The sequence below is a fragment of the Quercus suber genome, unplaced genomic scaffold (assembly GCF_002906115.3).
Source record: "Quercus suber isolate HL8 unplaced genomic scaffold, Cork oak 2.0 scaffold_38, whole genome shotgun sequence".
Lineage (NCBI taxonomy): Eukaryota > Viridiplantae > Streptophyta > Magnoliopsida > Fagales > Fagaceae > Quercus > Quercus suber.
The window spans coordinates 1,502,015-1,514,159 of NW_027069503.1; the positions used below are offsets into that span (position 1 = coordinate 1,502,015).

At 34.8% G+C, this 12,145-nt stretch overlaps 1 protein-coding gene across 1 annotated transcript; it reads left to right on the forward strand.

The window, feature by feature from the left end:
* The first annotated feature begins 8,733 nt into the window (after window positions 1-8,733).
* On the forward strand, window positions 8,734-9,360 carry LOC136066559 (uncharacterized). The gene has a single exon (XM_065771035.1). The coding sequence runs from the start codon at window positions 8,734-8,736 to the stop codon at window positions 9,358-9,360; it is 627 nt and encodes a 208-aa protein (XP_065627107.1).
* Window positions 9,361-12,145: the final 2,785 nt, after the last annotated feature.

Sequence of the window (12,145 nt, forward strand, 5' to 3'; positions counted from 1 at the left end):
TTTTTTTAACACATTGTTTAAAGTAAAAAACTCATAGTTTTACCAACAAAAAAGAATTATGGAAAAAAGTATTTTCCCCCTTTATGTTTGGCATAGTTTCATCCCCTCCAATTTTAAAGTTGAATAATTTCTTTCTTTATATTTTGTAGACAAGTATATAGTTCCTACTATTACTCTCTTAGTTAAACCCTAACAAAATCTTATGATTCTTAGAATATTTCATTGTCCAATAACTAAAATGCCTCATTAAATTTTAATGTCCCAAAAATTTTCTTCATGTATTTTGAGTTTTATGTGTTAGTCATACCTAGAAAGTAAAAATGATGATGTATGGTATCTTGAGAACACTAATTTATTAGTGGTTACTGAACGGTTTTAGACCCCTTAAACACACAGATTGCGTAGCCTAGATTAATTAGCCAAGTTGTTACTTAGTCAAATTAAGCAATCCTAGGTTAAAACAATCCAACAATCATATCAAGAATAATAATGCAGCGGAAAATAAATAACACAAGATATGATCACCCAGGAAACCACACGGTAAAAACCTGGGGAGGATTTGACCCACCGATCCTCAAGGCTAACCTGAATTCACTATGAAAGAATTGAAGTTCGTACAAAAGGACTACAAGCTCCCCGCTCGACTTCCTAATGCTACCCACCAGTAGAACTTCCTGACACGACCACGCGCAGGCTCCGAATCCACGGACTACTTCTTTCTTGAATTCCTCAATCAGCTACAAGCTCCCCGCTTGCTTTTCTTTTAAGTTCCAATGGTTGCAACTGTAATGATCTTCAAGATGTTGAAATAATCTCCACCATGAAAACCCTAAGTTTTGTGTAAAGGAAAGCTCCTCAAAGATCTCACACGAGATTCACACAAAACAGCAATGTATGAGCAACAATACAATATGGACAACCTTCAAAAACGTGGCTAGGGTTTTATTTATATACCTAGGGTAAAAACATAAAACCCTAAACGTTTAATGAAGTAGGGCTGAGTTGGAAATTCTGCAGAAAATTCAACCTGTGCGACTTTCGATCGATCGAGTCTATTCTTCGATCGATCGAGCCAGGCCGAGAGTCCCAAATACTTCTGCAGCCACTCGATTCCAACTTTACAATATTAAACCAACTTTGAGCAAGTCTAAATAAGACTAAATACAATGTTTTGATCATGGTTTGCCAACATTACAAATTAGAGTTCTAAATACATAAAATCCTAAGACCTTAGAACCTAACAGTTACATCTTCTAGATTTATAATTTTATCTAATAAATACTTTAATAACATATGTCTTTTGTTATTTTGTTCTTTTTTTATTTGTTTTCTTTCTTAAAAATGTGTTCATTAAAAATTTAGTAAGCTAAGCATCGTAGTTAGACTCATAAAGTAAAATAACAAAGAAGGAAGTATGAATAACAAAATATTCATTACAAACAGTTGTAGGTATTTAATTTGATGAAGAGTTTCAATTGTAGCAAATGTCATCATTTATTGCGAAAATTTAAATATTGTGATAATGCTTTATCAAAACTTAGTTGTTAATTGTTGAAAGATGATGACATTTGTTATCATTCTTAGTATAATTTTCTTTGTAAGTAGATACTGTCTTTAGTAAATAGGTTCTAAGAAATGAAAAAGTACTTTGTATCAAATGATACTCGGTCATCCATATCAAAATTCAATAAATGAGAGACATGTGTGCAAAAATAACTACCCACTAACACATGTCTTTCAATTGTTAGTATGTTAGTTATTTTTTGCTGACATGTCTCATACTTATTAGATTTTTATATCACTTATATGTTATCATTTGATACTAAATACCATTTCCTAAGAAATTAACATACTAAATAGATAGTTATATGTTAAATAACTATTCTAAATTTAAATACGTGATTTAATACTACTTCAAAAAAAAAAAAAAAAAAGATTCTATCATAAAATCTCTTACTCAAGGGTAGCATTTGCAAGTGCAACCCTTAGAGCATCTGCAGTGGGCTTCTCATGTGCTAAATGTAAGATGCATTTGGCATACAAGCCCAACAAATGCTTAGCAACTGGAAGGCCATATGGGAAAAGCCATTTTTTTTTTTTTTTTTAGATTTAGCTACAGTACCATCTCAAATGTAAGATGGTACTGTAGCTGAATGGTATAATTTTTTTTTAATGAACCTTTTACTCGGCAATTTCTCTCTCCTCTCTCATTTTTTCTCTTTCTTTTCTCTCTCTTCCTTCTCTATTTCTCATCCCTTCTCTCTCTCACCATTGTCAAGCTTCTCTTTTAGAGCTCACGCCAAATCACCAAGTCAGATCGGAGCTCACGCCAAATCGAATTTCTAGATCGGCGTAGTGGCGAGGCTAGTGGTGCGGCTATGATGGGCATGGTGGCTGGAGGTCAGCGTGGTGGAGATCGGTGTGGAGACCAATGTGGAGATCGGCATAGAGACCGGTGTTTGGTGGGTTTGGTGGTGTTGATTGTTGACATGGTGGCCGGTTTCTGGGTTTGGTGGCCGACGTTTGGTTGGTTGGGTTGCTTTTATATTTTGGTGGGTTTTATTTTGTTTTATTTTTATTTTGGGTTTTTGGTTCTGGTTTCTAGCATTTGGGTCAGATTTAGGTGGCGTTTGGGTGGTGTTTGGGTTGGCGTTGGGTGGTTGGATTTAGGTCCGGTGGTTGTGATTTTTTTCGATGGGTTGGGGGATTTGTTCTGATGGGTTTGATGGTGGGTTTCGGTGTTTGTTGGGTTTGTTTGGGCAGAGGGTAGTGGTGGCGTGGTGGTGATTGTTTGTTTAGTTGTGGCCAGTGCTAGAGGTTGAGATTGTTTAGTTCTGGTGCTTGTTTGGTTTGGGTGAATTTTTGTTGTGATTTGCTTGTGATTTTGCTGGGTATGGGTTTGCTAGAGGTTATGGCCAGTGCTAGAGATTGAGGGTAAAAGAGAGGAAAAGGAGGAGAAAAAGAGAAATAATAAAAAAAAAAGATTAAAAAAATAATATTTTAATAAAATGGTAAAATAATAGAGTTTTGGGATGCTGGGTGTATTGTAAAATGGGATGGTATAATTGATAAAGTTACTTTTTGGGATGGTAAAATAAGATGAGATATGAAAACCGGCTGTGGATGCTCTTACTAGTGTATATAAGAAGTGTCAATCCCAAAGCAATAGTGCTTTGGTTTCGTCAACATTTGCACTGTTGCTGCTTTTTTTTTCTCTGCTTTTTTTTTTCTTTTCAGGGTAATATCGTCTTGCCCACTTTTTATTTTATTTTATTTTATTTTTATTTATATATAAAGCTATTAGTTAACACAATAAATTGTCACAATACTTTTACAATTGTTGATATGTTAATTCCTTATAGGTTAAAATAAAATATTATATTAGAATCATCTACAACTAAAACTAAAGGTATTATGAAAAAAGAAGTGCTACATCTACAATATTTTTTGCAACACTTTCACAACATTGTTCATTTTTATTTTCACAAACCGCAGTATGCCAGTTTTGGTTGTGCTGTTTTTGTCCTTTCTTTTAAGTATTTATATGTGTATATATAGTTATACTGACTTAACAAATTCTTACAATATTTTCACAGTTATTGACAATTTGCATTGTTCATTGGGCCTTCCTTTTTTTTTTTCTTTTTTTTTTCTTTTTTCACAATACACTAGTTTTGTTTGTGCTTTAAATATTATATGTGCATACACAATTACATTGACGCAACAAATTTTTACAATACTTTCACAATCGCGGGATCTCAATTCCTTATAGATCAAAATAAAATAAAATAAAAAGAAATGTTATATCCACAAAATTTTCACAATAATTTTGTAACAAATTTTATGTGGCAATGTATTTTTGAAGGATAATAAAGTGATATCAATAGTGGGTTTAATTTAAAACCAACAACAACTTGTCATTTATAATTTGTTCTAAAAATGTTGTGGATGTAGTATTTCTCTCAAATAAAATTAAAATATATCTATTCGAATCCTAAAAATAAAAGTATTGTGAAAATCTTTTAATATTTTGTTGTATTCTTAGATTTCTTTTTTAGTATATATAGTCAAATTGGGTGAGCCAAAATTCACTGTACGTTTCACGCACAATTTTCATGTATTGTCTTTTTTTTTTTTTTTTTTTAATGCATAATTTTAAAACTAGTAATAATTTTTCACCTAAGATTTGTTGTGAAAATGCTATGGATGTAAAAATTAAATAATAAAATATCAAACTGGGACCTACCACAGCTGGAAATAAAAAATGTTGTGATATTTTGTTATATTCCTAAACTTCTTTTTTGCGTGACATTTTGTTGTATTCCTAGACTTCTTTTTTTGTTTAGTCAAATTTAGTAAGCCAAAATTCATTGTTTTAGGCACAATTTTCTTCAGTTGCATTTTTATTTTACTTTTAAATGCACGGTTAAAAGTTGTTAGGCCAATGTAAAACCAGTAGCAATTTACCATCTAAAATTTATTATGAAAATATTGTGGATGTAATATTACTCTAAAATAAAATAATAAAATATCAGACTAGGACCCACCATAGCTAGAAATAAATGTATTTTAAAAATATTGTGACTTTTTGTTGTGTTTCTAGACTTCTTTTTTGGTTTATTCAATTTGTTGAACTAAAATTGATTGTTTAATGCATAATTTTTTTAGGTTGAACTTTTTTAACACATTGTTTCAAGTTTTTTTTTTTTTTTAATAAAAATAAAAAAACACACACACACACACACACACACACACACACACATATTGTTTTACACACACATAACATACACAAATTGACGAAGTAACACTTTCCTCCTTTATGTTCAGGGTAGTTGCAATCTCCCCTAAACTAAAGTTGAATAATTTCATCATTTATATTTTGTAAATGAGCATATACCCCTATTATTTCTCTCTTAGTTAAATGCTAACAAAATCTTATAATTTCTAAAATATTCCATTGTGCAATGTCTAATATACTCCTACTAAATTTTAATGTCCCAAAAAATTTCTTTGTGTATTTTGAATTTTATGTGGTAGATTGGTAGTCATGCTTGGAAAGTTAGAATGATAATATATGATGTTTTATTTTTTACCTAGAGAACACTTATTTATTAGATTTAAATCTTCTAGACTTATAATTTTATCTAATAGAAACTTTGATGACATATGTCTTTTGTTATTTTGTTCTTTATTTTAATTTATTTTCCTGCTTAAAAGGGTATTCATTAAAAATAAGTAAGCTAAACATCATAGTTAGACTCATAAAATAAGAGAATAAAGAATGAAATATGAATAACAAAATCTTCATTGTAGATGATTGCAAGTATTTAATTTAATGATGATCTTCAAAAAAATTGTAGCATATATTATCATTCATTGCGAAAATTTAAATATTGTAGAAAGATGATGACTTTCATTATCATTCTTTGTAGCATTTTTTAGTGAGTAGATATTACATTTAGTAAATAAGTTCTAAGAAATTGTCATAATACATAGATATTCAAATTGCTATATTAAATTTAAGTACATGACTTCATACTTCTTCAACAAAAAAATCTATATTAATTTTCTCACAAAAGGGCCAGCATGTGCCTTGCACGTGCAACCCACACTAGTCTTGTACAAATTTGTTAAAAATTAATAAGAGATATTCTACTTAGTCTTTACTTTTTATTATTTAATCAAGATATATATATATATATATTAAATCTTTTTAAACATCATATTATTTTAATCAATATTGCTACATTGTACATTTAATTAATTAATTTTTATATTATTAATTATTAAAATAATTATTATGTCATCACGGTTCAATTTTGGTTGAAATTCGGTTTGACCTCAAAAACCTCGAATCTCTCTCTTTTATGGTTCAATGAATGGTCCGAGTCTGAAAACCATGGATTTGGAAGATAATGAGGTGTCGTTGAAGATCGAGATTCGAAGTCTCAAATTTAGTCGTTGTGGTTTGGATTGGATTAAGGTACTGGTGGCTCTACTTGTATGTGAGGGTGGTGCCGCCTTCACTTATCAAAAAAAAAAAATATATATATATATATATACATGTGAAATAATAATTTATATAAATAATCATTTTAAACTAATATGTTATCAAAAAAAAAAAATATATATATATATATATACATGTGAAATAATAATTTATATAAATAATCATTTTAAACTAATATGTTTTGTGACCACCTTGACTTGAAAAAAAGTGTGTGTGTGTGTATATATATATATATATAAACTTTTAAAAATATATTATATACTTAACTAACCTATTTTGATTACGCTAATAAAAATGTTGAACACATTTACTTGAGAATCAAAAGAATTTAAGTTCAATAAATATAAGAGTAATGCTACATTCACAACATTTTCATAATAATTTTACAATAAATCTTATGTGGTAAGTTGTTACTAATTCTAATTTAAATTCAATATTGACATGTTTTACCTGGCCACTAATAACAGGTTAACAACTTATTGTATAAGATTTGTTATGAAACTATTGTGGTCACTTTTTTATTGTCATATTAGCATTTTCAATTTACATTTTATCTTTTATTAGTCTTTTTTTCCTTACTCCCTTTGTTAGTACAAAAAATTGTAATATTTCATTTTTTTTTTTGTGACGTTGAAATATTCAAATTGACTATTTATTAAATTTTGTATAATTTAAGTTTTTAAGTGACCACCCTAAAAAAAATTTCTAGAGCTGCCACTGGATTAAGGGTTTGTTTGATAAGGTGTTTTAGGAGATTAAAATTTTAAATAGTGTTTTTAAAACTCAAATTTTGTTTTGCAATTAACTACAACTCTTTATAGTTTTTTTTACTAATGTCTAATTCAAATTCAAAACACGGTTTTCCAATAATTTATATAAACGCAACCTTGTGACAGGATCTAAACAAATTAAAGTAATGGCATAAAAATGATCTCTTCTAATGTGAGTGCTCTTTTCTATGTTCTACCAATCATAACTTGATATAAAAATATTCTTTTCTTTTATTTATAGAGCAATTCAAGTTTAAAAAACAAAATAATAAGACACATGATATACAATATGGAATTTAAAATGAAATACTTCTAATTAAGGATATCTGTTGCCTCAAGAATAGGTACTCATGACACTTGTGCTTGGAGGCTACTAATCCACTAGATAATAGTCAACAAGGCCTTGCAGATCCTTCGAATGGCAGATTGTTAAATCAAAAGGGCCAGTTCAAGCATCATAGAGGTGCCAAGGTGTGGCGAGCTATGCCTCTGTGCATCTGTTGGAATCTATATTGGTATGAGAGGAATAGACAGATTTTTGATTGAGTAGAATTTTCACTCTATGTAACCAAGGAGCAAATTTTGCAGACTTTGTTCGATTGGATGCAGGCTCTAGATGGCATCCCCTCCATGTTTTTTGTTGATCCTCTATCCTTTTGAGTTGTATTCTTTTAGCAGGGCTAGTACACACTTTATGTCTTTCCATCTTTTTTATTGATAAGGGAGAAAATGGTGCTTACTTGTGTTAGGGCACAAGCTGACGGTATAGCTAAAATCGACAGGCAAAAGCTGACGGTTATGGTTATAGCCGTTGGCTTCCATTAGTGAATTGGCAAACAGAGATTTGATTAGTGTGCGGAAGGGAGTCTGCAAAACACACTTGAAGGCTGACACCACCAATAAGCTGACGACAATAAGGCTGAAGGGAGTAGGATAAAGCTGATGGCTCTAATGTAAACTTGACTTGGCCTCCATGCCTAAATATACAAGGAAATGTCTTGCATCCATCGATTGGTGTTAGTCTCCTACAAGGAAAGGATTCCGTAATATACGCTCACAAGGATTCTTATAAGGAAAGGACTTCTAGCCCAAGGAAGAAAGGCCAATTCTCTACTACTATAAAAGCCCCAATACCCTCACAAACCAAGGTATGCATAATTAACTCTGTTCTAGCACTCTAGAGTTGTAAGAAGTTCTAACTTAACCTTTGGAGGGTATTTGGTTGGCACCATACCGATGCTCTCTATTAGGTCTTCTCTTTTTGTTGTGCAGGTAATATTTCGAGTGTGCGAGTATTGTGTAACTTATGGTGATATTTTCAGCATCATCAGTTGGCGCCGTTTGTGGAAAATGTTTTGTTGTGATTTGCAAGCCATACTATAGTTTCTCGGACAAAAGAGTTGCATGGTGCTTACTCGCTCAATGGCAACCTCTAACGATGTTCGAGAAGAGGAACCACCCACGATCGCCCTTGAGAGACAAGTTCAAACTCTCGCCGCTGTTATGGAACGCTTCACCAAACAAAACCATGACCTGGAAGAATAGTTGCGCCAGAAGAATGTAACACCAAATAACCAAAGAGATGATCAAGAAGGGACCAGTGTTGAAAGAAAGAACCAGGAGGGACTTGAAGGCAGCAATGCTCCAAACCAACAAGAATGACAGGAAACCAGCCGTTCCTTTGGTTTTGATACGGCCCCCCCTTACATGGTCATGAAGATGCAATTGCTGAAGGAAATGATGGACCTCATGATGAACGCCCTTAAAGGACGGGTGTCTAGCGACCTCGATGATTTGGTCTACTGAACCAATTCGCCATTCACCACCTCTGTCAACTCCTTCCCCCTACCGCAGAAGTTTTGCATGCCGCAAATTGAGAGCTACAATGGAGCCAAAGACCCACTTGATCACCTAGAGACCTTAATGCATCTTTAAGGAGTAGCGGACGAGATCATGTGTAGGGCCTTCCCTACAACGCTGAAGGGCCCCGCGAGAATTTGGTTCATCCGGCTGACACCCAACTCTATTAGCACCTTCAAAGAGTTGAGAGCCCAATTCACTTCGCACTTTATTGGGGGGCACTGGTACAAGAAGTCTGCTGCATGCTTGATGAGTATTAAACAAGGAGAAGATGAAACGTTGAGATCTTACATAGCCCATTTTAATAAGGAAGCACTTTTGATTGACGAGGCTGACGACAAAATACTCGTAGTAGCATTTATGAATGGATTGAGGAAGGGTAAGTTCTTATTTTCACTATATAAGAATGACCCAAAGACTATGTCGGACGTGATTTATAGGGCCACCAAGTACATGAAGAGAGAAAGGCAGGAAGATACCATACAAGAAAGAGGGCGGAAGATGGCAAGAACTGTAGAGCGAAGGGATGATTGGCACTCTACACCCCCTACGGGGAGATTCACAAGCTTCACTCCACTGACCATCCCAATCGGTGAGGGGACATTGATTTTCCCAAGAAAGTTGAAGGGAGATCCCAACAAGCAGTTCAGAGACAAATACTGTTGCTTCCATTGCGACCACGGACATGACACAACTAACTACTATGACTTGAAACAGTAGATTGAAGCCTTCATTAGGCAAGGGAAGTTGCAAAAGTTCGTCACCAAGGAAAGGGCAGACCCGCTTCCTCAAGAGCAAGCTCCTCGATGAGACAACGAACACCCGAGACAGCCCTTGGGGGACATAAGGATGATTGTAGAGGGCGCAGCCACCAACGGCTTATCAAAAAGGGCTCGAAAGACTTATCTTAGAATGGTCCAAAACGTCTAGCTCACAGGTGTTATTCCAAAGATGACGCGAGTTGACAACCCCCTTATTGGTTTCTCGGAAAAAGATGCCCGACGTCTCCACCATCTACATGACGATGCGCTTGTCGTTAGCATCCAGGTAGGAGACTATAACGTGTACTGGGTCTTGGTCGATAACGGAAGCTCTGTGGATATTCTCTACTACCCAGCATTCCAACAGATGCAGATCAGCAGAGAGCAACTAGCCCCAACCAACGCTCTACTTGTCGGGTTTGGAGGAACCAAAGTGTACCCCATAGGCGCGGTCACATTACCGGTCACCATTGGAGATTATCCTCAACAAATCACTAAGGATGTTACATTCCTTGTGGTCAATTGCTCCTCTACCTACAACGCCATTATAGGGCGACCTACCCTTAACTCTTGGAAGGTCGTAACTTTGACCTATCACTTGATGGTCAAATTCCCCACTAAATACAGAGTAGGATAAATGCGAGGGGACCAAATAGCCACACAGGAATGCTATATTGCGACGCTGGAAATGGATGACCATTTGCAAACCATAAGCATAGAAGAACAACAAATGATGGCAGAACCCGTAGAGAGGCTCGAAGAGATACCCCTTGATAGCTCCAGATCGTACGGACCACAAAGCTTGGTACTCTCGATAGCTCGATGGTTTGCTCAGCATTCGCAACTTTCCTTAGTGATAGGTCACAATCTGAATAACCCCTTGTGATTAATCCTAATTAATTAATTTAGCCAAGTAATTAATTAATCAATTAATCATGCAATTTTATGGAAGCACAAAAAAATCACCAAAAACTAAATGTGCAGCGGAAAATAATTAACACGGTGATTTGTTTACAAATGGGGAAAACCCTAACGGCAAAAACCCCACCGGGTGATTTTCAGGTCACCACTCTCGAAACTCCACTATTTTCAAATCAAGCGGTTACAAGTAAAGGAATCCCAAGTACCTTACCAACCTACAGTTGAACCCTTACCCCAATACCCAATTGGACTTGATCTATAGCGACAGTTCCCACCTTTGATGCACGGCTCCCAAGTACGTGACTAACCAATGCGCGGATCCAAGTACGCAACTTCAGAACACCAACTAAGGAATAATGGTTGGCTGCAAAGTTCTTCAGTTCATCCTTCATGATGAATAGCAGGAAGATGCTTGGTTACAAAACCCTAGGGTGCAAATACACAGCAACTTCTTGATGGAAGATGAACTAGGTCAAGAACTTCATCTTTTGATCACAATTTGCTTGAACAGAGATTGCTCAATGATAATGCAACTTGTGTCACACTTGACGGCTCTTAAAACAATCCTTTTATATGTTTAGGGTTAGAAGAAAAGAAGGCCCAAAAACATATTCACGGATCCCAAGAAAATCAGATTGGAAATTTGAAATTTTAGATCTCGACAGATAGCAGGTGTCGAGGTAGCTATCGAGAAGGTGTCGAGCTTTAAAAACTTTGCACTTCAGCTTGCTTTTTCTTGGACAAACTTGATGACTTCAACACTTGACTTTGAAACATTGTTTCTTGAAGTATTAAAAACACCTAGAACTACCCAATTACAAGTAGAGTGTGTTTTGTCAAAGGATTAGCCAATTTACATAAATAAGTAACATATGTTCTTAATCAAGTTAAAACATATATGTCCTAACAATCTCTCCCTTTGGCAATCCGTGACAAAACCACAACAAACAAATGAGCATATGAGAGAAGTCATAAATCACTCAACTCATATTCACTTGTTGAATACAATAAAATCTATCCTATCACAAACTCTTGAAAAACTTTGTAAGAAGAGAGTTTATGGCAAGTAGACTTTGACAACCTGTATTTCTGAAACACTTTAAACAAAACTCATCAAGGCATCTTATGTGAAACAGAAATAAATAGATTGCATACAAGTATAAAGAACATGTGTATAAAGATAGAAAAGAAACAACACATGAAGAGAGAGTTGAAAGAATCATACATCCACATATAGAGAATAAGTACAATGTACGTAAAATGGTCAAAAGACCTCATATACAAGATCAATGTATCTAAGAGATAAGAAAAGAAAAAAAATACATATATAGCCTCACTACATCCCTCAAAAATGACAACACTCCCCCTATAAAAAATGTCCTATACTAACTCTCCCCCTAAGATGACTACTCTCATAGCCCAAAACTACTCCCCCTTTTTGTCACAAGTGACAAAGGGTAGAGTGTCATGTAGACATCTCATCGGCAGAGCTAGCATCCCCATCATCATCATCATCATCATCCTCATCATCCTCAGAATCTGAAGCTGCTGGAGTAGGTGGTGAAGGAGTAGCCTCTGGAGCAAATCCACCCATGGTCACCTACCGTCGTGCAATACGACCAACATGAACATTCACCTGATACAACTCAGCAGAGATTGTATCAAGACGAATGTCCATGCGCTGCAGCTGCGCCATAATATCTCCAAGGGATACATCGTTCGAAGAGGAAGAAGGAGCAGATGAAGATGAAGTTGATCTGGATGGAGCCGAACGGGAGGGAGGAGTGGCACCCGGCTGTCTCGACCTGAACTGTGCCTCACTA

Excerpts from the sequence above, each read along its gene's own strand:
- LOC136066559 (XM_065771035.1), top strand. The coding sequence starts at position 8,734 with ATGTGTAGGGCCTTCCCTACAACGCTGAAGGGCCCCGCGAGAATTTGG.